The 25,940-nt window shown below is 37.5% G+C and overlaps 1 protein-coding gene and 1 long non-coding RNA gene across 2 annotated transcripts; one reads left to right on the forward strand and one right to left on the reverse strand.

The window, feature by feature from the left end:
- Positions 1-1,805: 1,805 nt before the first annotated feature.
- Positions 1,806-14,555, reverse strand: NTS (neurotensin). Its single transcript, XM_032106801.1, has 4 exons — positions 14,241-14,555; positions 10,078-10,139; positions 3,667-3,891; positions 1,806-2,217 (listed from the first exon to the last, which is right to left on the reverse strand). The coding sequence occupies exons 1-4, from the start codon at positions 14,299-14,301 to the stop codon at positions 2,071-2,073; spliced, it is 495 nt and encodes a 164-aa protein (XP_031962692.1). The 5' UTR covers positions 14,302-14,555; the 3' UTR covers positions 1,806-2,070.
- On the forward strand, positions 4,359-16,576 carry LOC116443020. The gene is made up of 2 exons (XR_004239722.1): positions 4,359-4,440; positions 15,264-16,576. It is a non-coding gene; the product is annotated as an uncharacterized LOC116443020 (long non-coding RNA).
- Positions 16,577-25,940: the final 9,364 nt, after the last annotated feature.

Raw genomic sequence — 25,940 nt, forward strand, 5'->3', positions numbered from 1 at the left:
AGGTCATGTGGAACAATAGATGGGGGTGGAATAGTTAGTATCATCATTTTAGGTTATATGCCATTAACCTGAATGTCTCACGTACTTCCAAAATGAAACATGGAAGGGTGCTTGTTTCTGAAAAATTTACATTCTCTATCAGATGACAACCACATTGCCTTACCCTACTTTTATTTTTTTTTTTTAGCTGTTGTACTCTTAAACTTAGCATGAGAGAAAAATATAAAGGCAACTTATTTCTTTTTGTCTTATTCTGTGAAAAAGTGATCTGAAGTTTCTTTTTATTTTTTCCTCAGGTACTACTAGCAGCAAATTTTGGAACAAACTGTCTTTTGTTCTTTGTTATTTCACACCAAAAGGTATTTTAGAATGAAAAATATCCATAATAGGACTAGGAATCTTACAGGTTTGTCGGAAAGAAGGTGTTTCTTAATGACTTGAGACCATGATGGGTCTCCAGTCTAATTCAATGAGTTTTGCAAAAAAAGTAAAGGGTATGAGTTTACTTATTTAAGCAAAGCCCTTAAGCACATTAAGCATTTAAAACATTGAGACTGAACATACTTAATTGCTTTGCTGTATTTGAGTCATAACGATTATTGCAATAATTAGTGTATGCTCATTTATTTCTTGTCAGTGCATGCATTTAATGGTTATTGAATTAATAAACTGATTAATAATATTTGCAGTGAGAAAAGGAAATATAATCAGCTTTAATATAGTGAAAATACATTTTACTTTAAAAACCTCATCCCTCCCCATGCAACAAATTGTAACAAATTTGTGAGAGGATCTGAAAATTCTCCAAGTGTTTGGGTTTTTTGTTGAGTTATTGGTTGTTTGGGGCTTTTTTTTGTGTGTGGAGGGTGGGGGGGGGGTTGTTTCTTTGTTTGGTTTGTTTTTCGGTTTTTTCAGGGGTTGGGGGCAGGGGTGTTGTGTCTATTTGTTGGCGGAGAATTGCTTTGAGGAAATATCTCAAACAGGGAACAGGCAAGTTTTCAAAAACAATGCCTGTCCCATTTTTGCCTCCTGGTCTGAGCATCCAGGCTTCACAGGCCTTGGACTACCCCTCAATTTTGATGGTTGCTGTGGCCCCCAGTCCTTTCAGACTGTTTTCTTCCTGATCAGAACCCTGAATCATTGAGATCCCAAATCTCATGCACACATCACAAACAGGGAACTGGAAAATGTGTAACTTTCAGGCAGCAATTGATTCCTCGTGGCTTGAAAACAATTTTTCCCATTCTGTGAACCTCCCTCTCTATTAGCTTCCAAGACTTTCAACTTTGAAACTTCCTGTTTTCTGCAAATTTGTGGCGGGAGGGAAAGGAAATGCCTTTCAATAGTAACTTTAAGATATTCTAATTTCAATTCATCTTTCAAATACTTCACCAACTTTCTCGTGTAACCAGATTACTATTTTGACTTTTAAGAGTGATAGCACTGGGATACGAATCAGCTTTTAGTTGTTTGGCTTTTTTCTGAGCATTCATAGATTAGAGGTCAAAAACTCAAAATTTACTTAAAAGCAAGCAATTTAAAACATTCATTTTGAAACTGCCATTTAATAGTTGATTGATATCATTCCCTTTCTTCCTTAGACCCATTCCCTAATAAATTAAACTGGCCAAAACATAAAATACTCTGGCAGTTCTTACTCCTATGTTATTCAAAAAATTTGCAAACATTTACATGTTCGAGGTGTCCCATTAAGAAATTATAAGATTCTCAGTAGGATTTATGGACAGTATCAATATACTTGGTGTTATGTCAGTGTGCTTTATAAAATTCAAAAAGACTACAAGATTGTTTGAAAGCATGTTGAAATCCCAGTTTTGTACAATACATCATGCTTAAAAACTAGTTTTATTCGCAAATGTATTGGTCCAATTAATCTCAAGTAGGAAAAATTCACAATCAAGAAACAGCAATTGCAAAAAAGACACAGCTATGTTATCATCTTGATTTTCCATAGTATATTTTCACACAAGTATGATTTTAGATTTAGATAAGATAACCATAATGCACAGTTACCTATAAACTAAATATACATTGTTTTCTTCTGCTGCATCAGTAATATGAACTTCTCTTGAGTATGTATGGTCTTCTAGCCTTGTTGACATGTAGCTGCCGTTTCAGAATATAGGGATTTTTTCTCTTCATGATTTCCTTTTCTTGGCTTGTATTCTCTAGATCAAAAGCGTCTTGCTGAAGTAACTGTAGGATGCAAGAAGAGACACACTGTTATCAACTTTTTTTTGTAATGAAGATTAAAAACTCCTCAAAATGGTTATAAAATATTATTTTAATATCTGCCACCAAGAAAAATCTTTACTATATTAGCTGCAGAATCAATAAAAAACAAAAAAAACAAACTCAAGACACAAACCTAAAATCAGGCTAAAGATGAGCTGAGGCCTACAGAAGTGATATTTAAATTCCACTGAAACAAATTAGATAATTGGTTTTGATCAGAGAGGAAAATTGGTATATCCTCTTTGGACTAAAACTCAAATTGGCTGAAAGCTTCCTAATGACTATCACTCTGCTATCACACATTTAGGTTAAACACCTACATGCACTGCTTGCTGGTTTCATCTTTTGAGAAATATTTTAATCTACAACTTCCTGCAAAGCAGGGAACTGTGATTAAGACATGTGGGTTATTGCATATTTGGTTCTATGGTAGCTCCTTTACAGTAAAAAATGCACAGATTAAGAGAATCTTCAGAAAACTGTGGTTCTCAAAGACATTGCAGTCCTTTGCATGGACCATCCCAGCTAATATGAGGATTGTGAATAAGACCATATATACAGTGTTATGACTCAGCAAATAAAACCCCCACCAAACTAGAAAGAGGATCTGGATTCAGCCAAACTGTGCAGGAACCTGAGACAGATGAAGAAATTTGGTTTACTGGATAGTGGGTAGTGACACTGAGACATCTTTTTTCACCACACAAAGCAGCTTTTAGTGTAATATCTAACAATGCAAGTGGATTGTGCCTAGTATGCTTCTCTGTAATCACTGTAATTGCTGTAGTAAAATAAACATCACAAATGGCCTATAAACAATTTAAGAGCAGCAATCTTCATAAAATCACAATGTCAACTACCAGGGCCCTCTTTAGGTATATGGGAAAAAAAAGCAGGAGTTACCTTGCTGTCAGTTTCCTAGCAATGGTAAGAGAACCAGAGTGCCTAGTAAAATGATATGTACACATGGGCATGTATCCCTGCATTTTGAATCCAGTTTGCCTTAGGGTCTTAAAACAGAAACACTGACTACATTTATTTATGCTTCAATAGATCTGTAGTAACTTCATGGCTGTTAAGCAGATATTAATTATGTGTTCTGGCATAGTGATGACTTTCATGTGTTTGTTTTGTTACCTGGAATGGCTACAAAAAGTGGAGAAAGTAAGTAGTTAAGAAAAATTCTCATTTATCCATGGGTCATTGTAAGAAACTTACACTCAGGTCATCATAACCTTCACTAATTCACAACTCTTAGGTAGTGGCATATTAGAGGTATTACAGAATATAAAAAAGGGAAGGGAAGCTCCAACAATGTGATGGGGGTTACATGGATATGGATTTTTACAACATCATTACAGACCCTCAGACTTTAATAGTAGTAAAAACATGCATTTGTGACTGTTTTACCTCCCAATGCTGAAAGGCTCTGCTGTGGCAAACTTTTTGGAGTTGATACACTGTCAGCATTGCTTCCAAACTGAAGCCATCCAGAGCAGCAGGGAACTGTCTTCCTGGAACCAGATCCTCCTCATCTACCTCTACTGTTTCCTCCATTTGGTTGTTTATGTTGTTGACAAGATTGCAGACATTTAGCAGGGTCATTTTCCAGTAAGGAAGTTTTGCTCTGTTAATCTGAAAATAAAAACACCCACAATTTAAAGTGGTTCGGGTTTTTTGTAATCATGTGCTACATTCAAACATTTTGTTAGAAACAAGTTTATGTTTCTGAAGTGCTTTTCATCTGGTCAACTTTTAGACAATAATTAGAGTGCTGAACTTAGGACAACTCATTTATTACATACGCCAAGTCTGCTTCCTTGCAGCCTTGCCCCCCAGGTAGATATACATGATGAAAAGACTAAACTTCTACCAAACCAGAATGGCAGCATTTCATAGTCATTCTGCACAGGTGTAAACAAAAAACACAGATGAGAATGAATATAATATAAATTACAGGTGTAAATAAGGATAATGATTCAAACCCACTGGATAAATTCCCAGTTCAGGAATCCAAGCTGGATGCCTGTGGTTAACTAGACGCTCCTCCCTAGTTCAGAACAAATACCAGTCATTTAAAAATTCCCTGAAAAAAGGAATGGAGTCCCTACTTCAGGACAAGCTGTCTGACGAGTCTGGGTCTGAAGTTACAGAATCTATAAGCCCCAGGAATTTTGGATGCTGGTGAGTGAAGAGCCTGGGAGATGTTAATTGAAGGTCTACAGGCTTAGGAAGATGGAGCAGAGATAAAACATAGCTGTGAAAACAAAGTATTCCTAATTTGGTAACTGGACTGAAAAACTGAGACCAACTGTATTTAGGTGGTCCATAATGAACCTGTCCAGAGATGTTACAGAAAGAAATAAGAAAATTTTACCATGTCTCAAATTTTGCTCATTCCAGTATCTTGCATTATGTATGAGCTTTTAAACCATTTTAAAGAAATGCTGATAACCATGACTTTTACTTTTCTACTGGTATTGTTTTTCCAAGCAGTGGTGGCAGTAGTCTTCTTCCATTTTGATTATCAATAGGAAAAAAGTAAGTTTAAAACTTAATTCCTCCGCCATTTACTGCTTTTCATGATTTTGCCATTTTCTTCATTCTCCACTATTAATTATTTCTTCTGCACTGTATTTCCTTTTAGTGCTGAGTACAGAAATTAGTTTCCTTAAACTAGAACTGGTGACATAGAAATCTCCAATCAAGAACCAAAAAGCAAATTCCTATTTATTCCTGGGAAGGATTTCCTTGCTGTGCACACTAGGATTAGACCTTACCTATGAACTGAAGTGTAGTTGCTTCTTTTCCTGGGTGTAGGAAGTTAAATATAGGTATTACACTAACACAGACATTGCCTTTCACACATACTTGAGAGCATTTATTGAGAGTGTGGATGCAACATCACATAATCTGTTTCTTTAGAGCACCTTCCTAACAAAGGTGCAAAGATTTGCAAGATTTTTGTATATTCATCACACTTTACTAATTTTTAAGGGAAAAGAAAGAAAATTGAGAGAAATGAGGCAGAAACAAGAAAAGTTGGCATCACTCAGCATTAGTTACAAAACATTTCCTTCTAGCCACGATCATTACTCCAATATACATCTGATACATGCATGCCTTTCAAAATCAGAATGATTTAGTCCTTTAATGAAACTGCTGTGCATTCTCAGATTCCTGACAGCATGTGGAAAAAATAAGATTACTTTGTTTTGAGTCTAAGAAAAACAAATCTGAAACCTTATTTGGAAGCTTGTAATTGGTTCTGCATCATTTACTTTGAGCTCATCTGTTGTCCCAACTAAGTGCCCTAGTTAGTCTATGAAATTATTTGAAAAGATGTGACAGTTTCAAAATATAATTAATCTCCGTGCAGAATATCTGATTTTACTAACAGAAGTTAAACTAGGAAAAAGACCAAATGTCCAACGCAATTTCAAAATGTTCTTTGGTCTGTTTTAATGTATTTTTGAAATATAAAAATATGGAGCTTTCCATGACAAATGAGGAGGCTTCCCCAGTTCACTTTCCTCTCCTGGGTATACAAAAGAAATGTGAGCTATCACTGCAACAGCTAAATTGCAATGGAGCATAAAATCCAGAGGCAGTGCTACATGAGTGAGTGAGACTTCTAAGTTAAGTAAGAACAAAAAATATTGCAGTGGATGGAAACAGAAGAGAAGAGTAAAAGATAGGGAAATTTGTCATGCCTTGTGTAATTTATAGAATCTTTTTGATCTAAAGTTACTACTTATGTCAACCTGATGCACATCTATGCATAAAGGAACTTTCCTCTGTGCATTAGTAAAATACTTAAATAGCAGACTTCCTTAGGTGAAAATTGTCTTAGCTCCTACTTATGAAGTTAGGAGAAAACAATTTTGCAGTGCTGTCTGCAAGCTTCTAACAAACTTTTTTTGTTACAGGAGTCTCATTCCTATTAATACCACGCATATATCCCCTCAAAGTATTTTTACTTCAGTACACCTGCTTCTGACTTACACTGCTCCCATCAACAATTCAGTCCAGAGTGAATTTTGAGGTTTTCTAACTGAACATGGAGTTTTCCAGGTCGTGTCCAGTCACTGAACAGAGCAGTCATGTTATTTTTCTGCTCCACTATTACAGCAAGCATTAAAATCAGATTGCTTTGCTTTTTAGGTTATGAAAAATATCTGAGGCCGTTATCCTAAAGGTCTGTAAAAAAACAGTTTAAGATTATGATAATCCAAATGTTCAGGTCAATTTAAAATATTTAATATATTTTATACTATATATGATATATTTTTGTATTTTATATATTTATATATTTTCCATACAGGTCTAAGCAATGTCAACTAGAGTAGCTCAACACATATTTTGGAAAACACCTATACAATAGAACAAGGAATGCTTATCTGCCAAGATGGAACTAATTTTTTTAAGAGTGACTTGAAAAATATCTGGGAATGATCTGAAGGAACAAAAGACACTGCAGTATGAACTAGAATTTAAAAGGTACTAATGCTGAAGTTAATATGATGTTTGTATTTCCACTGTTGAACTTCTTTGTGAAATAAGAATCGGATATATAATTTCTCACACTTTATGTATCTTGAAAGAGAAATTAAGATCATCTAAGAAACTGAAATAAGCTTATTTCCTTCTTTGACAACAGGCTTGTTCTATGCAAGACAAAAGAGATTCCCAAGTTATAATTTATATTATATTTTTGTGTCTAGTTGAATGATATCCCTGATAGTTTGCTTAAGATACTTCTTTTGTTATAGTTCATACATCCCAAATGCTATTTTTCTTCAGGAAAAAAGTTATCTGTTTTTTATATTTTTGTCTTTATTTAGTAAAAGCAGATAAAAAGCAAAGTTGTAACAAAGTAAAAATCCCAAGCTATGGAACTTTTAGTGTAGGATCTCTACAATTCCTTCCCATAATAGTAGTTGAATTTTGTTCCGATTGTAACCATAGAAATAATAAAAATACTCTCTGTCTTTAATCAGATATAGCATTGAGTTTTGTTAAAGCAAAACTACTTCCATGGTGTATATTAATGCCTGTAAATTTAATTAATTTTTATGTAATGACTGAGTCAGGAAGTCAGTAACTCCTAGGTAGCTGTAGGTACCTCCTTGTCCTAGGCAGCTCCTCTGACAATGAGGCTAAACTCTCTGGGCAAATACAGTCATAAATAGGCACCCTACAGCAATGAAAAGCTCAGGGGGTCCATGACTTCAGAAAATTAATGTCGGGTGGGATCCAAAGGTGGAGTCTGGGGATGATATATTCTCCAAGGAATACTTTCGTTTTACTTTCTCTTTTCCTCTAACTAACATAGTCTCGATCTTTTTTGAGTTCAAAACATTCTTCATGAAACTAGTGATTTCAGGCAAACATTTAGGAAGCTGGAAACAGAGTTATCTCTCTGACATGAATAGATTTTTCTATTCAAAACAAAAGAGAGACAGGAGATAACTGTCCATGTATTTTTGACAAGTCAGGTTTTGTTGTTTTACCAGATCTTCCAAATGGCTTTTCGGATTTTATCTTAGAAAAAAAGACAGGTAAAGCATTTTAAGGGTTGTTTGATCCTTGTATCCTCATTGAGATGCAACAGCAGGGAAGGGTGACAAACTGTATTAAGTGTTGAAGACAGGTTGCAATAAGCATGAACATACTTCTTTAAGGATGGAGAGTGATCCAGCATAGAGGTGACTTTAAAGAGCAACTTGAAAAGGGCCAGAAGGCACTGGACAGCTGTCTGTGAAGTTAAAGGCATACAGCAATTCTTCCCATAATACTGGATAGACTACTGAATGTTGCAAAAGATGTGTGCTTAAACCCTAGCTGTAGTCTTGATACTATAGTTCACAAGTGCCTACTTAGGTAGATTTTTTTCTATCAAATACTTAAACCTACAAGTGATAATCCATTTTGCTGCACTTTAAGATCTCAGGTTTCGTAAACAGTACTTTTTTTCCCTTCTTAATGCTGTGTAAATTATTTGGATTTCCTTTGCTGATTACCAAGTCAGTGTCAAATACAATTAATGCAATTTAACAGTAATTGCCCTCAAATGGAACCAGATCTCAGGCACAACACAGGTATTACACATACCATCTTCAAATTTGTCTATCACACCAGAACCATAATTTGTTGTAATGAGGGTTAAAATCTAGCAGAGGACAACAGAAAAAAAATAATTTCAGTAATGAATGGAATAGTGATATGACTCTTGCAGAAGAGTTGATGCACAGTTTTGTGTTTCCACTGTGTCTTACTTTGATGTCAAGAGACAACATATACTCAACTAATGAACTCTAGATGGTGATTTAAGACAGTATAGTGCAGAATTAAAGCAGTGTCTATAACATGAATCTACTGCTTCTGTCAGCTTCAAGTGTCAGTTGACTCGTGGTAAATACCATAAGGATGCCGAATAGCAAGCTACATGACACAAAACAACATAAGAGCATTATGGCAAACATCATGACATTATTAACTGGTGCAATATATTTGTGAATTTGGAGTTACCTGAGCTTGTGTTCTGTGGTGAGAGGGAGGAAAAGATGGAAGTTATGTTCACAGATCCAATAAAGTCAGTAGCAGAAATACCAATAGCTGCAGGGTTTTCTTCCAGGGCATACTATGCTTTGCCACACAGAAAAAAACCCTATTTTTTTCAGCCTCCTACATTTAAATATGTCTTGGAGAAAGAGTAGTTACTAAATCTTTCTGTACCTTACAGAAGTGAGCAGAAAACAGGTTTATTTGTAATCTAAAGTTAACTATCGTGCCAGCAAAGAACACTGAAATCTAAGGACTGCCAGACAGATAAAGAAAATGCATTTTCTGGCCTCATACTTCTTCTAGTCTATCCAATAATCCCGTGGAAAAGGTCACATACATGTAAATACAGTATATGCAGAAGTCTTCCTGGCAGATTTTGTCCTTAACCTTCAACTAGTCATTGGTTTATGAAAATTTGTATTTTGGGGGAGAAATTTTTTTATTTCTGATTTTATTTTCCATTACATTTAAGTACCACTTAAACTTTTTTTGAATAATGAATTAAAATATTCATTCTTAAACCCATAGTACTGGTTTCAGAATTTGTTCTTTAATATATTGCTGAAGATATATCAGACATATATATTTCTTAGATAATTTATGGAAGATAATAGTGTTGAGAAAGTGTCTATCAGCCTGTCCAACACATATGTGCAATACTTGCTGCTTCGCTTTGTCAATATGAGGTTCTAACTGAATTTTTATCTATTCATATTAAATAACATAACCATTATTCACAGTCTGGAAACTTGTCAAGGAAATGCCATTTACCAAGTCAGTATTTTCACAGTCATGTCCCCATGTTCCTGTACTAGCACTATGATTAAAAGCCTAAACCAAAATAGGCATATGTATTAGCAATTTTTGCTTTATGACTGTCTTAATTTTATATGCACATAGGAAGAGTTCTGCATAAAAATAGCACTTATAGATTTGACTCAAGGTTAGCATAGCTTTCATCGGGCATAATCTTATTGGAAACACGTTTCCTCATATAAATTTACATCTCTGTACGTAACATAGTTTTGACAGTTTAATGAAAGTACCAGTGTTAAAACTGAGGAACACGTTTAGTGTGCCACATCAACACCTTTAAATTTCCTTTGAACTGGAGAAAATCTTGCACCAAAGTAAAACCTAACACTGAACTTCTCTGTCTAGACCATAGGTTATTACTTTGTGCAAAGACTTTTGGGTTTGTAATGAGAATTCATTTGCTCCCTCCCTGTCAGGTAAAGGAAGAAAAATAATTACCTTTGATGTGTACATATTGGTCAATAAATCTGCTTCTAATGCTTTCATTTCCTCTTCTGAATCTGGGAATAAACCAGAAACATATGTTTATTATTTGATCATAAATCATGGACATTTCAATTCAGTACAAAGAACTTAGATATTTAAATGAATTTTAAAAAATAAACACACAAACACAACCAGCAGTGACCTAGAGGGACTGTGAGGATTCTTCAGTTAGCAGCAATATTATGTTAAAAGAAATACTCAGTACCTTTTTGAAGCATGATCAAGCTTATTGAAGTGAATGAAACTGTTCATTTATCTTAGTTTCATAGCAGAAAGGCTCATTAACTACAATTCTTTCAGAATAAAAAAACTACTTTAATATTCTTCATTATTTTCATAATAAATATTTGTCATGCTTGCTTACTTTGGAAGAAAAATTTGAATATTTATTTTCAAATATTTATTTGGGTAGTAATTATTTAGGTAAATGACAGTTATGATTACTTGATTAATAATCAATAGTATTGATTATTCTTAAATTAAGGGTAATTTTACTGATATGAGGGAATTGACCTTTATCAGTTTATGATACAAGCTCTTGACAATGTATATAGAAAAAGAAAGTATTCTGACTGGAAGTTTAGGGATTTTCTTTACTGACTTAATTGACCTTTGCCAGCTCAGTAGACTTGCAAGACCTGTGATTTGGTAAATAGGGTAAAAATTGCTGTAGAAAGAGAAAACACACATTTCTACACACAGCATCACAAGATGAAGATGAGAATCACAATGAAGATCTGGTGCCGTGATAGCAGCAATCACAGCTCAAAGGAAAAAAAGTAAGGAATCAGATAAGTCTTTAGGTGAAATAGAGTTCCACATAGCTTTTACCTTTCCTGGAATACCAACAGTCTGAAACCAAACAACATACTAGTATTTCAAACCATAATAAACCAAAATATATTCCATATTCATATAGGTCATATCTCACTTTCTTTAAAATAATCAGTGCTGTGGGCATGTAAGACCCTACCACTGAATCTGTGGATAGGTTCTGCCTGTGCCTTCATTTCAGGGATCATCACCATGTTATGTCCCTACCTTTCACAGAACATGAGACTGTAAGGGACCAAAAGCATGTGCCAATGTGTCACAGGTTTCTGTCAGCACAGAAGCCACCCATTACAAAACCAATCATGTTCAATCTTTATAAATCTCACCACTACTGTCACTTTGACTCTTCTTTAGGAAATTCTTCTAACCTATCAATGCTTACTCGCTTCTGATTTCAAGTCTAATTTATTTCCAATTACAAATGTATCCATGGTTTGCAAATAAATTCCTACACTGTAAATGACACCTTTCTATTTGTGATATTTACCTATCATGTATTTACTGTGAGGGATCACCTCTCTTCCCAGCTTAGTGTTTTTGTGTGTTTTTGTGCAACAGGATTAGCAAACATGTGCAAGATCACTGTGTCTTTTTGGTCAAAAACCATTGTCCTGGAAATCCCATAAATGCTTAATTGAAAGGCTATGCCCAGATTTATTGGACTGTCATCTATTCTCCTTCCTTGTAATAGTCTTGTATTCCCCAACTCATCAGAGCAGCCCTTCTCTGTCCTTGATGTGTTCCCAAGAGAGAACAGCATAGTACAGTTTGGTTCAGAAGCCTCAGTACTTAATCACCTTAATGCTTACCATTAGCTACAGTGAGTAGCTCTCTTACATGGTTTTTTTGGTTTTGTTTGTCTTTTGTGCCTGAAAAACCACAAAAATCAGGTTAGATAACAAGATAAAGTCTTTTATTCCTCAGATTTCCAACAGCTGTGCTTTGGTTAAAAAGCAGCTTTTAACAGGAATTTCTATTATTTCCTAAGCCACTGCATTTTGTATTATTGCACTGGTTCTCATGCCTATTATTTAGGTCATGAAAAACTTGTGTGTGTTACACATATCCCCTTCCTCTGTAGGGATGCTCCTGTTCAGCTCTGCATTACCAGCACAGTACATTCATTCATTATTTTTATCATTGGAGCTATTGCATTTGACTTGCTGTAATGCTGATCTACATCCAGTCCTATTTAAGTTTACAAATTTCACATTAAATAGGACTAGTTGTAGACCAGTCAGCAAGTCCCTAGCAACTAATTTCCAACCTGAAGCTTTTCAGCCCTTTCAGCAGTAATGGCTGTCAGTTTTATCAGCTTTACCATTAGCCAAAGTCCTGCTGGCAGCACAAGATCACCTCAGCTGAATTTCTACCAATGACAGCATCTCCTGTGAGCAGGTGACCACACACACAATGACAGCATCATAATTTGAGTTGTCCTGGATCACACCAGCTGAGAAAAATAAAAGGACTTGTGCCTGGTTAGCATCTGGATTTAATTTCTATAAAGGATAGAAGATAGCTTCCACACATTGAGGCTGGAAGATAGCTGCAGACATGAAAGGTAGAAAGGAAGGCATTAAGAAGCATTTGAATTGAAAGCATAAATCTAGAGGACATTATTTAAGAGTCAAGATTCCTTGAGTGAAGAATAAAGCAAGGCTTGGAGGGAGAGAAGGAAGCATGTTCAGGTAATTCAGGAGTGAAAAGAGATGGAAGAGGAGCAAAAGCATAAAAAGAACAGACTCTCAGAGAGCAATGTATAAAAAGCCTAGTTACACATTACTGCTAAAATCAGGGAGAAATTCACATAGTTTGAGGTATTCTTGATTCTATGGACAAGAAAAATAGTTTCTATTCATATATTCACATTTTACGGAACAATTACATTCTACAGGTATACACTTTTGCCTGAGGGCAAATATTTTCAAAAGAAAATTTAACAATCATTTTCTTTATGACATAACTGTCCATAGTAGTTACAAATTATTTGGGCCCCTTCACACAAGCTTCTCTGTGGCATTTCTCATTTAAAAATAATTTCAAATTTTCAAGCAAATAAACCATCATGTTAGTTCCACCTACAATTTGGCTTCTGGGATTTTTTTTTTAAAAACCTATTTTAATTCCTGCTTAAATGTTTTACTTTAATGGGCTTTCATTCAGGCTCTGTGAAGAGTTGAATTTGAAACTGCTTCACTGAAAATACTAGTCAGGAATTTGTTTGAAAAGCTTAAAAATTACACGGAGAGAAAAAAAAATGTTAAGCTTTTTCACTAAGATCATGAGTTCTCTATAATATAGAGAACAATTACATTTAAACTGTAATAAAATGCAGGTATTATGTGGTTTACATTTTTTCTCCTGCAGGGGAATACAAATTGGAAACATTCATCTAAAGTGAGAATTAGGAATTCTGAGTCCTCTTGAATGTTAAAGTTGAAAAATGAAGCTGCTTGTAAATTTACCCATTAAATTTAGTGGAGTTAAAAATCAAAGTAGTTTTCAAGTTAGTTAAGACTGGATTTTGCAGACTATTCTGCTTCATGTCTGTGTGGGTACACCTGTTTAACCATCACCATAACTCTCTTTTGTCATAAACTTAGAGCATAAATAGCAGATGCTTAAGATGTGTCATCTTCCAAAGAAGCAGGCAATGCATTTTAATATATGGTCCTCCTTTTGAACTTTCTAAAGCAGCTGCTCTTGGAGAATAAATGCATTTACATTACCCTTCTTACTGTGTGATCTACCTGTGCTTCAGTATTTTTTGGTCATAATTTTAGACTGGTTGTTAGCAACTTTTTCTCCAGATAATAAGTTATATTTCTCTCTCTAAACAGTGACCAAAGGTCATGCATATTCATGTTGATTTGTATTGCAGCAGCTATTCATATGAGTTGCAGAAATTACAATTTGTATCATAATTTGGAAATACATCATATTCAATGAACCATAGCACAACCGAGCAGATGGTCTGCACTGATTTGTATTTCCAATGACTAGTCTACACTAATTGCCGTGGTATGGATGCTGTGAGGAGGAAGGGCTTCTACGAAGGGAGAAAGTTAGGGAAGTGATATAAAAATATGATGCTGGCCAGAGCCCGTTATTAGAGCCAGCTCCCGGGCACCTAATGGACACAGCCGGCAGAGCCCGAAGCGACTTCACTTCCTTCCTTTAGGTCCCGGCTCCGGGAGCGACTCAGCGCCGAGCGGTCCGAGGGGCTCCGGGCCGGGCGGTGCGGGGCGCGCCCGGCGCAGGCGGCGGCGGGGACTTACCTGAGCAGAGGCTGCAGGAGGCCAGGGCCAGCAGCACCACGCACACCAGCTGGACTCTCATCCTTGCCGCGCCGCCCTCTAGAAAGTAAAGTCCATAAATCCTAGGGAGAGACGGAGAGAGAGACGGAGAGAGAGACAGAGACAGAGAGACAGAGACAGACAGACCCCCGCCGCTCCTCGCCCTCCGCACGCGTGCTGACGGGCGGCTGCAGGCACCAGACGGGGGACCCAGACCCTTGCCCAACTATATAAGCCGCGGGGTGATGTCACGGCGGTGTCGACATCGCCTCCTGAAGAAGCTCCCTCCCTCTTCCCCCCTCCCCCGCTGCCCCCTCCCGCTGCCCCCTCCCCGCGCTCCGCGCCCGCCGCCGCTGACGCCACTCTCCGCCTGACGCACGCGGAGCCCCGCGGGGCGCGCAGCGAACCCCCGCACCCACGGCCGCGAGGCGCGCCCGGCACGGCTCTTCCCGAAGGGGAACTATCCTGGGATTTTATTATTATTATTATTATTATTATTATTATTTTTAAAAAAAGTTTCCGCAGGTGCTCGTCCCCCGGCGCGGGGCTAGGGGTGGGAAGCGACCGCGCCGCCGTCCTCGTGCGGTTGACGCCCTTTGTCTTTCATCTGTAGAGCCTTTCCTTACAGCAAGGGAAAGAACCGCACACTGGTGACGGGCAGGGATGTTAAACCGGGGATGGGCAGGGAATGCGTGACATGGGGCACGGCGGGGATATAACCCTGGCCATGGGTAGGAATATTGCATCGGGCACGGGTAGCAGGAAAAAGAGGGGAAGAAACAAAAAGGGAAGTCTGTGTGCGTGAGAGATGGAGGAAGATAACGGGAAAGCCACTTGACAGAGTCTTTCATAGATGCGCAAAAAAATGATACCCGACCAGGCGAGACTCCCTATTACTTCTGAAGAGCGCTCGCTACAAGCCACCCGCTGCGGTTTCAAGAGAGCGAGCGTTCCTAAGAGACATTTCTCTTACGATGCACTTTTCCCTGTTGATTTTTCCACTAGGTATCCTTCCTCAACGCCTAGCACAGAACAGGCTCCGTTTACAGCACCCAGAGGTCGGGACTCGGCAGGACACGCCGGGACCCCAGGCGGAGGTAGGGCGGCGGCGGGACGGGCGCGCTCTGCCCCGGGGGGGCGCGGGGTGCGGAGGGGCCGCGGGCGGGGGCGCGGGGTCCCCGTCTCTCCACCGCATGCCCTGCCCTCCGTCTGTGCCCGGGAGCCCGTATCTGCTCCGGCTCGCTTTCTGCCTCCCAGCTCTCAGCTCCTGAGCCGTAAAGCCCAGAGAAATGACCCGAAGGTGAGGGCAGGGTAACCTCTAACGTGTGTGAGAATAAAAACGTAAAGCTGAAGACTGGCGTCAGCCTCCATCGCTCTACTGCTTTTGCTGTGTGGATTTTTTTTTTTGTTTTTTTCTTCTCAGATACAGACGAATGCTCCATATGTTGAATACAGAGACAGATACAATGCAGAACATTTCTGTCTCTCTGAATACATTTAAGGACAAATACACGTGTCACACGTAGCAGAAACACACGCTGCAAGTAGATTCTTCTGTCGTGGATGTTCCCTTCATCGCAGAAATGTTCCTTTAAATTGCAAAAAGCAGAGATGGGTGTTGTTTTCCTCCCGTACCCTCTGCGACTGAATAGGTGTCACAGAAACACACAGAATTTTCCAAATCCTGCCACAAGGAACACCTGGTGAAAAAAGTTATTTAACTGAATTCTTTATGCCCTGAAACAACTTTTGCAGCACAACGGAATTTAAATTCTAATGTTGTTTTGGCTTATGGTGACATAAATACACACAGAAACGAAACTGAGTGCACTGCTGTGGTATTAGATGTTATAAGAACACAGATTTTTGCATACAGTTAGAAACACACCCTTCTGTACTACTGCGAGAGAAAATAAAAAACAAAAACCCCAAGTCCCCAAAACACATTTATCACATTTTATGGGCTGTGCTAGTCTACCAGAAAGTTTCAGATATCATTCATCTGTCTGAGCACTGAGGTTAGATGAGGTAGACACTCGCACTTCGCTCTAGTCCTATTTTCTATTATTTCCATTATACAGAAAGACCAATCTGCAGCTAATTTTGCTCTGTGGGTGTTCAGTAGTTCAGAAAGTTCTATGAATGAGAATCATATTTCATAGATATTTTCTAGTGCCCACTTTCTACAGAGTCACAGAGTTCTTCAATAATCTAATTACCCATATTCTTATGTAACTGGAATTTAAAGAAATGAATTTTTTTCTTCAGGAAGAGAGTAATTGTCATTTTTCCTGCCATTAAAATCTGTGATCACCTAATTGTTGCCTTTTTGGTTTTCATTTTTATTTTTTTCCTAAGTTAATAAGTGCTAGGGATTTGAGGGGGACAAATGTATGGTATGTTTTTAACCATTACGGGTTTTTTGCCATTGGTCTGTTTCCATTTTCTTTTTCTTGGAAACTGAAAAGGCAGAAACTTCAGTGTTGAAAATCTTTGCTTTCTTACCATGTTTTATGTTCCTGACATACTATCTTTGAGTCCCCTGGATCAGGCTCAATTGAGCTTGGACAATTTTTTTTTTTTTTCAATAGAACTCAGCTGTCATCTATTCCTCCGATGCTCCTTTACTTACTTTTTCTACCTCTTTCCTACATCTGCACCTTGTACTACTTCACAAAGAATTGTATAATGGGAATTTTAACTCTTTCAACAGTTAATTTCCTAAATAACTTAAACTTCTTCAAGTCATCTTCATATCACATTTCTCCCAATGAAGAAGAGAAGCTTTTATAAGGAAAAAAAACAACCTCTTTGCAGATCTGTCTCTCTCTCTCTCCTCTTTATTTTTAAACACTCTTAGCTAAAAAAAAATATTATAACTATTCATTAGTGTCAGTCAGTTTGGGAAACTCGGTTTATCTTTACTTGCCCTCAGCATGTGATTTAGACAGCCTGTCCAGGCCTATAAATCAGGTCAATTCACAACTGTGAGGCATCTGAAGATAACAAAATAAACAGGTAAATGGCAGATTCATGGAAGAACAGATACATAAACCTCTATTTACTTTGTCATAAAACTACCATCATAGCATATGGATAACACGAAACAGAAAAGCTGTAATCACCAAACAGAAGGAGAGTACCATTCTGCTAATGTTCCTGCTGTAGAAGGTATTGGAGATTATAATAAGGAACTCTCAATGTTCCAGTTACCAGTTTTATGCCTTTGGAATAGCAATAAACACAGTGAGAATGAATGGAAGAAAATCAAGATGTTCAATCTTGCCATTAAGTATATTTACATCTGAGAATTCTTTAATGTTTTTTTAATAGTTATACATATATATAGCAGTAGTTATACAAGTATGAAAACTCCAAGAGGGATCATTCTGGAGGTGGTCATCCAGAAAACGTTTCATACAGCAGCTAAAGATACTCACTCAAAATCTTAAAAGTTGATTTTAGTTGCGGTGGTTAAGCTGCTTTGCCCCTACAACAGTTTGGCTACCAGCAGTTTAGGTTAACATGCTGGGCAGAAAATTGACAACTCAATTTCTATCATGTCTGGTCAAGGGACAAGCTCAAGCAAAGAAACAGGATGGACAGGCAAGGGTATTCAAAGCACATTTAAATCATGAATTTAGTCAGACACTGCAGCAGAATTTTCCAGTCATCGTGAATTCTCAGCATTTCTTTCCCTGAGCTTAAAAATAGGTCTAGGGCATTTATTCTGTTTGGTCAGCACAGTGATGCTCAAAACTCGATGGTGTATTCAACTGCTGAAAGTCCTGGAGACCACCTCTGCTGCAAAGGATATCAGAAAAACATTCAGAAATAAAAGGCAGATGGTGCTTAACACACTGGATCATTTTTAAGTAAAACATTAAGCATCCTCTTACTTCAAAGCCAATCTCCTTTAGTCATTCTGTGACTCAATTTTTTACTTTTGTGAGGTTGTGCACTTTAAGGAATCCTTGAGAAGTTGACTGAGCAGTATTAAAGAACTTACTGATATATATTAAAAAAACCCAAACAAACACATAAGCAGCCACATTATTGTCTGAATCAGAAGAATTCTTAATATACAACAAATTTCTGCTACATTTTTAAGGAGCCACAAATCAGTAGAAACTTCGTGGATGTCTAATGAGCTCACCCTTTGTGTTTTAAAGTCGTGGGGTCTAAAACTGTGAAAGAGGCATTCTGTGTATCTTCTGCATATGAGGTACACATGCATGACAGAGCTTTTTTTTTTTATGCTTTGGGGTTTCAAACAGCAACACCATTTCAGTACCCCAGGGGATCATGATCCTCAAATAGCAGAAAATTTAAAAATATCATTTCAGCAGAATAATCTGAAGTATCATTTCTTCTTTTAAATTTTTTCCCATTAAAGCACAGCCATTACATTTCCAGAACTTAGAGATTCTCTAACCCTTCTCACGAAAAAATAGATTCTATATTTACATTAGTATAAAGTAAACACAGCATATATGCATCTACACACCAACTGGTAAAACAACTGAAAATCAAAAATTTTAGGACAAATATATATATATTAAAAACTACTTGGAAATTGTTTAATAAAAGTCAATTTGGATAAAAAAGGCCATAAGAAAACAAGCTTCACTCCTACTCCTAATTTCCATTTCCTTTTAATTTTTTTTTTCCTTTTACTAAAATCCTTCTATATGAGAAAGCAAACAGTGCAGTTAGAAGTGTCACCACAGTGTGTCATGGGAGTTATGCTTCGGGCACCTCCTCCTTACTCTCACCTCTCAGCAATTCATTCCCAGGCCAGACTGCATCTTTCTCATTTCTTTGGTTACACGTTTTCCCCAAATACCTAAGTTAATCAATTTTTCATTTCTCTCCAGTGAGCTATGAATATTTTAATTTAGGTTCCAGGGTATAATATATACAAGAGACATGGGTGAAAAGCCTGATATAACTTTGTTGAGTACTGCATATTCATGTAATCCACTGTTCATCAGACTGATCATGCTTTGAAATTTTGCATTAATTTGATGAAATAGTTAAGATGTGCAAAATACTGTTTTAATACTGTTATTGTTGGACTGATAACAATGATTATCGACACTTCCTGAAAGAGCAAAATGAAATTGATGTGGATTCAGAGGGTTGACTCTCTTTTTCCCCTGATATTCAGTTTTTGTCTGAAATTATTCTTCAGCATTCCATGGAACATGGTAACCGAAGACATAAGTATGCACTGTTAAATTACACTGGTTCAGTTATGCCATATAAGTAGGAATTGAACTCCATACTGAAACTTTTGAAATCATCTCTCCTGCTTCCTTCACAAATTTCTCAAAGAAACGTGATTTTTCCTTGTACCCAAAAGAGAATTTACTTTAACTAGTTATTTAAAATCGTACAGCCATGAAGAGATTTTGAATTAAAAATACCGAGGAATATTTCCTGTGTGCTCAGTAAAGAGGCAATATGCTATTATTACCATAAATCACTGAGATTATGCTGAGACCTTCATCTTGATGAGATACAAGTTCTTCCCCAGGAGTCCTTAAGAGATTTCCAAACAAACAGAAGCCTTTTCTTTCTCTTTTTTTATTCTTTTTCTTTTCTTTTTTTAAATAAAGGTAACCTCAAAGAGTCCTGAACAGCCTTCCACTGTTGTTCCACTGCAACATAAGAAAAGACTAAGAATCACTTAGAAGTGTTTCCTTTTTCAGTTTATTAGTTATTTTTCTTCTTCAGGAAATTTCATTAAGCAAGGCAAAAGCACCAGTTTTAAATTTATTCTTAATATACAAGATTTTTGGCTTGAGGATTTATGAGCAGATCATTTAAAAATCATTGTTAAAGCTAATTGTTTTGGATGTAGGAGTGATACTCAGAAACAAAATATGGATTCACAGAACTGTGTTTTCAGTACTGTGCCAGCATGCACATACCAAGTATACACCACCTCTGCAACTTCCAGCTTTTTTACCTATGAGGGATGGAAAGCGTCTATGTAATTTGCACATCTGTGAACTGAAATTTGCATGCATAGTATTTAAGAAATTCCTTGGAGATTGAAAAGCAGACATCCCAATAAAGACAAACAAAGTGGTAATAAGAATACATGTTACGACAGCAAACACAGGCAACCAATCATTTACAACATAAGCAAGAACATCACCGACAAAGAAAGAAAGAACCCTTTCTGAAAAATATAAAGAGCGTTTGCATCTGAAGAATATTTTGCATTTGCATAACACCTTTCAATTTCAGTGCTTTATAAACATGAATTAACTATAGCCATGTCTAAACTAGAATACAGCTTGTAAATATACACTGCTCTAGAAAAATTTTGTCATCTTTAGCAGCCTATAGCAGCTTAGATTTTACTGTTAAGGTTTAACACAGGCAATGCTCAAGAGCGGTAGTGTTTATCCCTTATCAAAGCCATCCAGAGCAGTGCATCGTCCTGGGTATATGCTGACAGCAGTTCCACATCTGTGATCACCATCCATATCATAATGGCATCGAGCCTTGGTGTACTGACTCCTCTCTCCCTCTCTCCCCCCATCTCCCCTCCCAAGAGAAATATGTTAGACTGGCAAGAGAACAGTTGCTCTGTTATAACTGCAGGTAAACGAAGAGATTCAGCGAGCACAAAGTGCTCACACCCCAGATTAACACACTGATGTCAGCCATGCCTTGTGCTGTAGACATGATCTCAGCTTCAAATCACTATCCCAGTACATTGATTTCTGCTACTGGAGCCATGTTTAATTGAGACCCAGAGGGGACTGTTTTCTAATCACTTGATGATGTAGCCCCAATCCTGAAAACACCTCCATACATGCCTAATTTTAAGATGAGCAGCATGACTCAAATGCTAAAACTTAAGCTTGTCTGTATCTGTAAATTTCATGTACCCACACTGAGAGGAACATGGATTTTTGATTTAAACAGTGAGGCCTGAATTCCAACTCTTGATTTTAGTTATAGTTTAGGAATAAATACTTAGTGCAGACACAAACTTCCAGCTTTTCTCCTCATTGTCACCAGTCTCCCTTGGATGAACAAGTGCTCCAACTGTATTCATTGGAAACTAATGAGACAGATGGACATTCACTGTTAGGTCTAACGAGTAAATGTTACCTTTGTATACTTGTAGCTACAATGGTCTCTCTCCATAGGGCCGTATCTTTAGGAGTAAGGTAAAGCATGGGAAGTGAATATCTCTGACTCTATTTCAATGAATATCACTAAAAGGAATAGGTTTATTTTCACAGATGAGATCCCTTTGCTGTGTGAATAGCCAGCTGTGAGCCTGCCAGAGGTAACACTCTCACTCCCCCACCATGGGGACTGGGGACAAGAATCAGAAGGGAAAATGCTAGGAAATTAATGAGTTGAGATGAAGACAGCTTAATAGGGAAAGCAAAAGCTACACATGCAAGCAAAGCAAAACAAGGAGTTAATTCACTGCTTCCCATGGGCAGGCAGGTGTTCAGCCATCTCCAGGAGAGCAGGGCCCCATCACATGTAATGGGGACTAAAGAAGGCAAAGGCCATCACTCCAAATGTCCCCCTCTTCTTCCTTCTTCCCCCCACCTTATGTACCTTTATACATGGTCTGGAATAACCCTTTGCTTGATTGTGGTCAATTGTCCTGGCTGTGTCTCCTCCCAACCTCCCATGTACCCCCAACTTCGCTGCCAGTGTGGCAGTACGAAAAGCAGAAAAGGCCCTGGCTCTGTTAAGTCCTGCTCAGCCATAACAACATCTCTGTACTATCAACCCTATGTTCAACACAAATCCAACCCACAGCCCAATACCAGCCACTGTGAAAAAAATGAACTCTATCCCAGCCAACACCAGCATATCTAGAGATAAGAAGTTCGCTATTATTTACACAATTGTTTATAACATGTAGTTCTGATATAATGTTGACTTCACCAGATAGCTTGTGCTGGGTGATTCTGTACATTAGCTTTTCATACAATAGGACACCTGTGTTTTGAAATTCTTACAGTGTGCAGACACCAGCATCATCAAAACACAGCCTACAGCCCTTGTACCAGGGTGAGACTCTGTGTGAGTTTCTAACAGTAGTTGAGGCAAGAAGCGAACAGTACATTTCTCTGCCATCCATAGCAACCATTCCATTTCCCCCTTCCACAACACATTACTGCTAGCTGTCATCCGTATTTGTAATGTCCTTTTGCATATAAAATTCAATGGCAGCAGTTTCTTGCCAGATCATACTGTTTGTGTTTATATAGATGATTTTACAGCAGTCCGGGTCATAGGTTTATGCTCCCAATCAAATAAATCCTTTTGGAGTAAGGCTTTGAAGCCATCACACAGGCCTGCACAGTAAGCCACAGTCATAGTCAGGGACTGCCTGTCTTCCATCTAGTGCTCCATCTTTTAACACAGGGGAGCTAGGCTTAAATAGTGAAAGTATCCATACAGTCGGCATTAATTATCTAAACCACTTTGTGAGTTTGGACTGAGTCAATACTAAGTCAAAAGTCTCTATATCTTTTTACTAAATCAATCTTTTTCCTTTACGCTGCTTCAGGAATTAGGACACCAGCAGCCAGCAGAATAGAGAAGAAACCAGTGGAGTACATTCCTATTATTCTCTAGAGTTTAGGTGTCTGGGCCTCAGGGAATACTCTTGCTGAAATAATAATTAACAATTTAGCTGTGAAAAAATATGTACTTGACCAAGAGGCACAAAAGAAATTTTCACAGGAGCAATCGTGTAAAAGGAGCCATGTATCCTTCCCTGCAAGGCATTACAGCCCAGCGCAATATACGAGAATATCTTCAGGAGAAGATAAATGTCTTGGCATATGTACTTCTGCTGTATAAACTGTCTCATCCTGCTGCTTTGTGTTGGTCTATTGGATGCAAACATGCAGCCCACATGGTTTTCTGCCCTTTCAAAATATTTCTGATGATAGCTGGTCTGAAATGCCATCTCTGGCATCTGTGTCAGAAACATTCAGGCGTGAGAAATCCACCAAAACTTTCATTAGAGACCTACGTTCCTTATTGGAACTGATGTTAAATCTGTGAAAGAGCATATTTCTGAATGACTCAGATAGTTTTGATTGTATTATTGTACTTGAAATAGACAAAGATGCTAGAAAATGCTATATAAAATATTCTGCCCCATCTAGAGAGTAAGCTCAATATAGTTTTTGGTTGGTTTTTTTCATTTCTGTGTCTTAAATTGTTTTTATTTTAATTGCTTCATTCTCAAGTTAACACCAGGCTTATTATTAATTTAATGGTTTGTGCAATAAATCTTCTTTCCAGAGGACAAAAGTAAGAAATTCTTTTGGATAGGAATTAATGAACCGTCTCAAGAAATTTTGGTTGGGTTTTTCTTTTATTTACTTCTAAGTGAGACAAACCACTTGTGATTCACTGCCCCGGATATCAGTCCTTCCTAACACATTTGCAGTTGTTCATTTGTGCAAGAAGACCTTGATCAGGCAAAACTCCCACTGGTTTCAATGAAAAAGCTTCTACAAAAGCATATAGAAATGTGAATTTGATTGTCTCCAGGTATTACATCATATGCAGATTCCTACCCTGCTGGTTTTAGGATTTTTATTATTAGAAATGGAGTGAGAGATACATTTAGAAGCTGCTCCAACCTAGAATTTTCATACGTTGTGTATTAGAAGATTCCGTGTTGTTCTTGATGCCCTAATTACTTTTAAAAGGAATTAATGAACTGTTATATTGCCAGTATAAGGTTATGAAACAGCAGCTTTTTGCCACTGTGCAATTTTCAGTGGTGTTTCCATGCTTTCCTAGATGAGAAAACATGAGTGAAGGCGAGTACGAAAATTTGTTTCTGTTCCTCTGAAAAACAGGCTGCAGTGATGGATTTATTCTACCATTTAAGTAGGGTTTGAGTATTTTCCATGCATGGCTGGAATCTAGCAAAGGAAGAGGGCTTGTATTTTAATGTGTGTCTGGCCCATTTGAGAGACGACATGTGAAGATCTCTGTCTCTCTGTGCAGGAGGACGAGAACAGGCATGCTGGAAGCTTACGCAGGAAAACAATATCAAGGATTTTGGTGTAAAGTTGCAAAGCGATAGGCTTAATGGGTGCAGGTCCTGACAGGAACCCAGGGACCGGCACTGAAAAAGAACATGAGTACTCCCTCTGTAATGACTGGAATAGGGTACACCTCCAGGGGACATCTGTTTCAGATGTTTGTCTCTAAAAGGTGTTTTCATTCAACAGGCAAGAGCACCTCAGAGGCTTGTTTACTTCTGAAAATCATTTTCAATTGAAAAGGTCAGTTTCCCAAAACACAGTAAAATCTACTTAAATTACCGAAAAATGAGTTCCTTTTGTAAAATATTAAATAATGACCTGAAGTTAGATAATGAACCAATTGATCCAGCCCAACTGAGCAAAAAACTTCTGCAATAGAGCCACAAGAAAAATAAAATATTTCCTCTTTATATGTGTATTTCAGGAATCATATCTGACCATGAGTGTATCAACAGTTTATCTTTAATTCCAGTGACAATGCTAAGAAGCAATTTAAAAACATCTTTCAGGAAGAGAAGTAAACTCTATACACAGGGCATGAAGGCTCCTTACCTTGGAGGCTGTCTGGTGGATAGGTGGTGCTTGTCCTTCCTAAATGTTGCTTATCTACAAATCCTATGATCATATTTCCTCTAGTGCTGCAAGCCCTGCCATTGATTATCCTTGGATGTAGGCAGCATAAGTGGCTTTTTTCAGCAGGTTATAGCACATTATGCAAATTTAGCATATAACTTTTGAAAGAAAAATATTGTTATATAGAAAAAATTCTATGAAAGATATTCAGAACCCTATATTATATTTGTATCAGGAAAGCATTTTTGTCACAATTTTGAAAAAAATGAAAAATATTTTCTTTGTCTTTTCAGCTTCTAAAACCTTCCAGTCACAGACAATTTCTTTGGCATACCTGGTATGTTTCCAATGTGTCTTTCTCAATGGATGCAGTTTGAGCTAAGGCTGCTGGAAGTGTACTCAGATTAGTTTTAGGTTTGGTGATAAATCCTCTATACCAAGCATTGTTAACCCAGGTATGGCAGCTCGGGACTCAGCAGTTCATCTAAACTGCTCTCTTTGGCTTAGATGTCACAAGTCAGGCACTCAACACCGAAGAATTTAGCCAAAAATACTATTGCAACATGCTGTAAAAACTGTTATGAAAAGTAATAATATAATTTATTTCACAGGAGGATTAAAAAAAAAAAAAAAGTAAAATAGGGTATTAGGTAAATCATTTAACCCTGTCTGCTCTTTTCAAGACAAACGTGCAAATCCGTAGGAGCTGAGAATTTAGTTCATGTCTCTTAATGCATTTTTATCAAATTTACAATGAAGGAAAACGATCTGCTGGAGAGCTGGAGAAAAGACACAAGGAAAAGGTTAATTTTCATGTTATACCCATCTTTAAGAGACAATCATTAACAGAAAAACTGCTCTAGGAGAGCATCTCAAGTACTTCGCTGGCATCGTACCCTGTCTCTGATAGGTGGGCACTAGCACATGTTTAGGGAAGAGTGCAAAAGCAAGGCAAATATCAGATAGGGTTTTTTACTCCCAGCATCAGGTATTCAGCAATTCAAAGATTTTGAGAGCTAGCTGAAAGCTTATTTGGACCATG

This window comes from Corvus moneduloides, chromosome 4 (assembly GCF_009650955.1).
Source record: "Corvus moneduloides isolate bCorMon1 chromosome 4, bCorMon1.pri, whole genome shotgun sequence".
Classification (NCBI taxonomy): domain Eukaryota; kingdom Metazoa; phylum Chordata; class Aves; order Passeriformes; family Corvidae; genus Corvus; species Corvus moneduloides.

Coding starts and splice junctions, on each gene's coding strand:
- NTS (XM_032106801.1), bottom strand. CDS start 14,301: ATGAGAGTCCAGCTGGTGTGCGTGGTGCTGCTGGCCCTGGCCTCCTGC. Junction 10,140..14,240: donor CTCCTGCAGCCTCTGCTCAG/GTAAGTCCCCGC, acceptor GTTTATTCCCAG/ATTCAGAAGAGGAAATGAAA. Junction 2,218..3,666: donor GAGCCTTTCAGCATTGGGAG/GTAAAACAGTCA, acceptor TGCATCCTACAG/TTACTTCAGCAAGACGCTTT.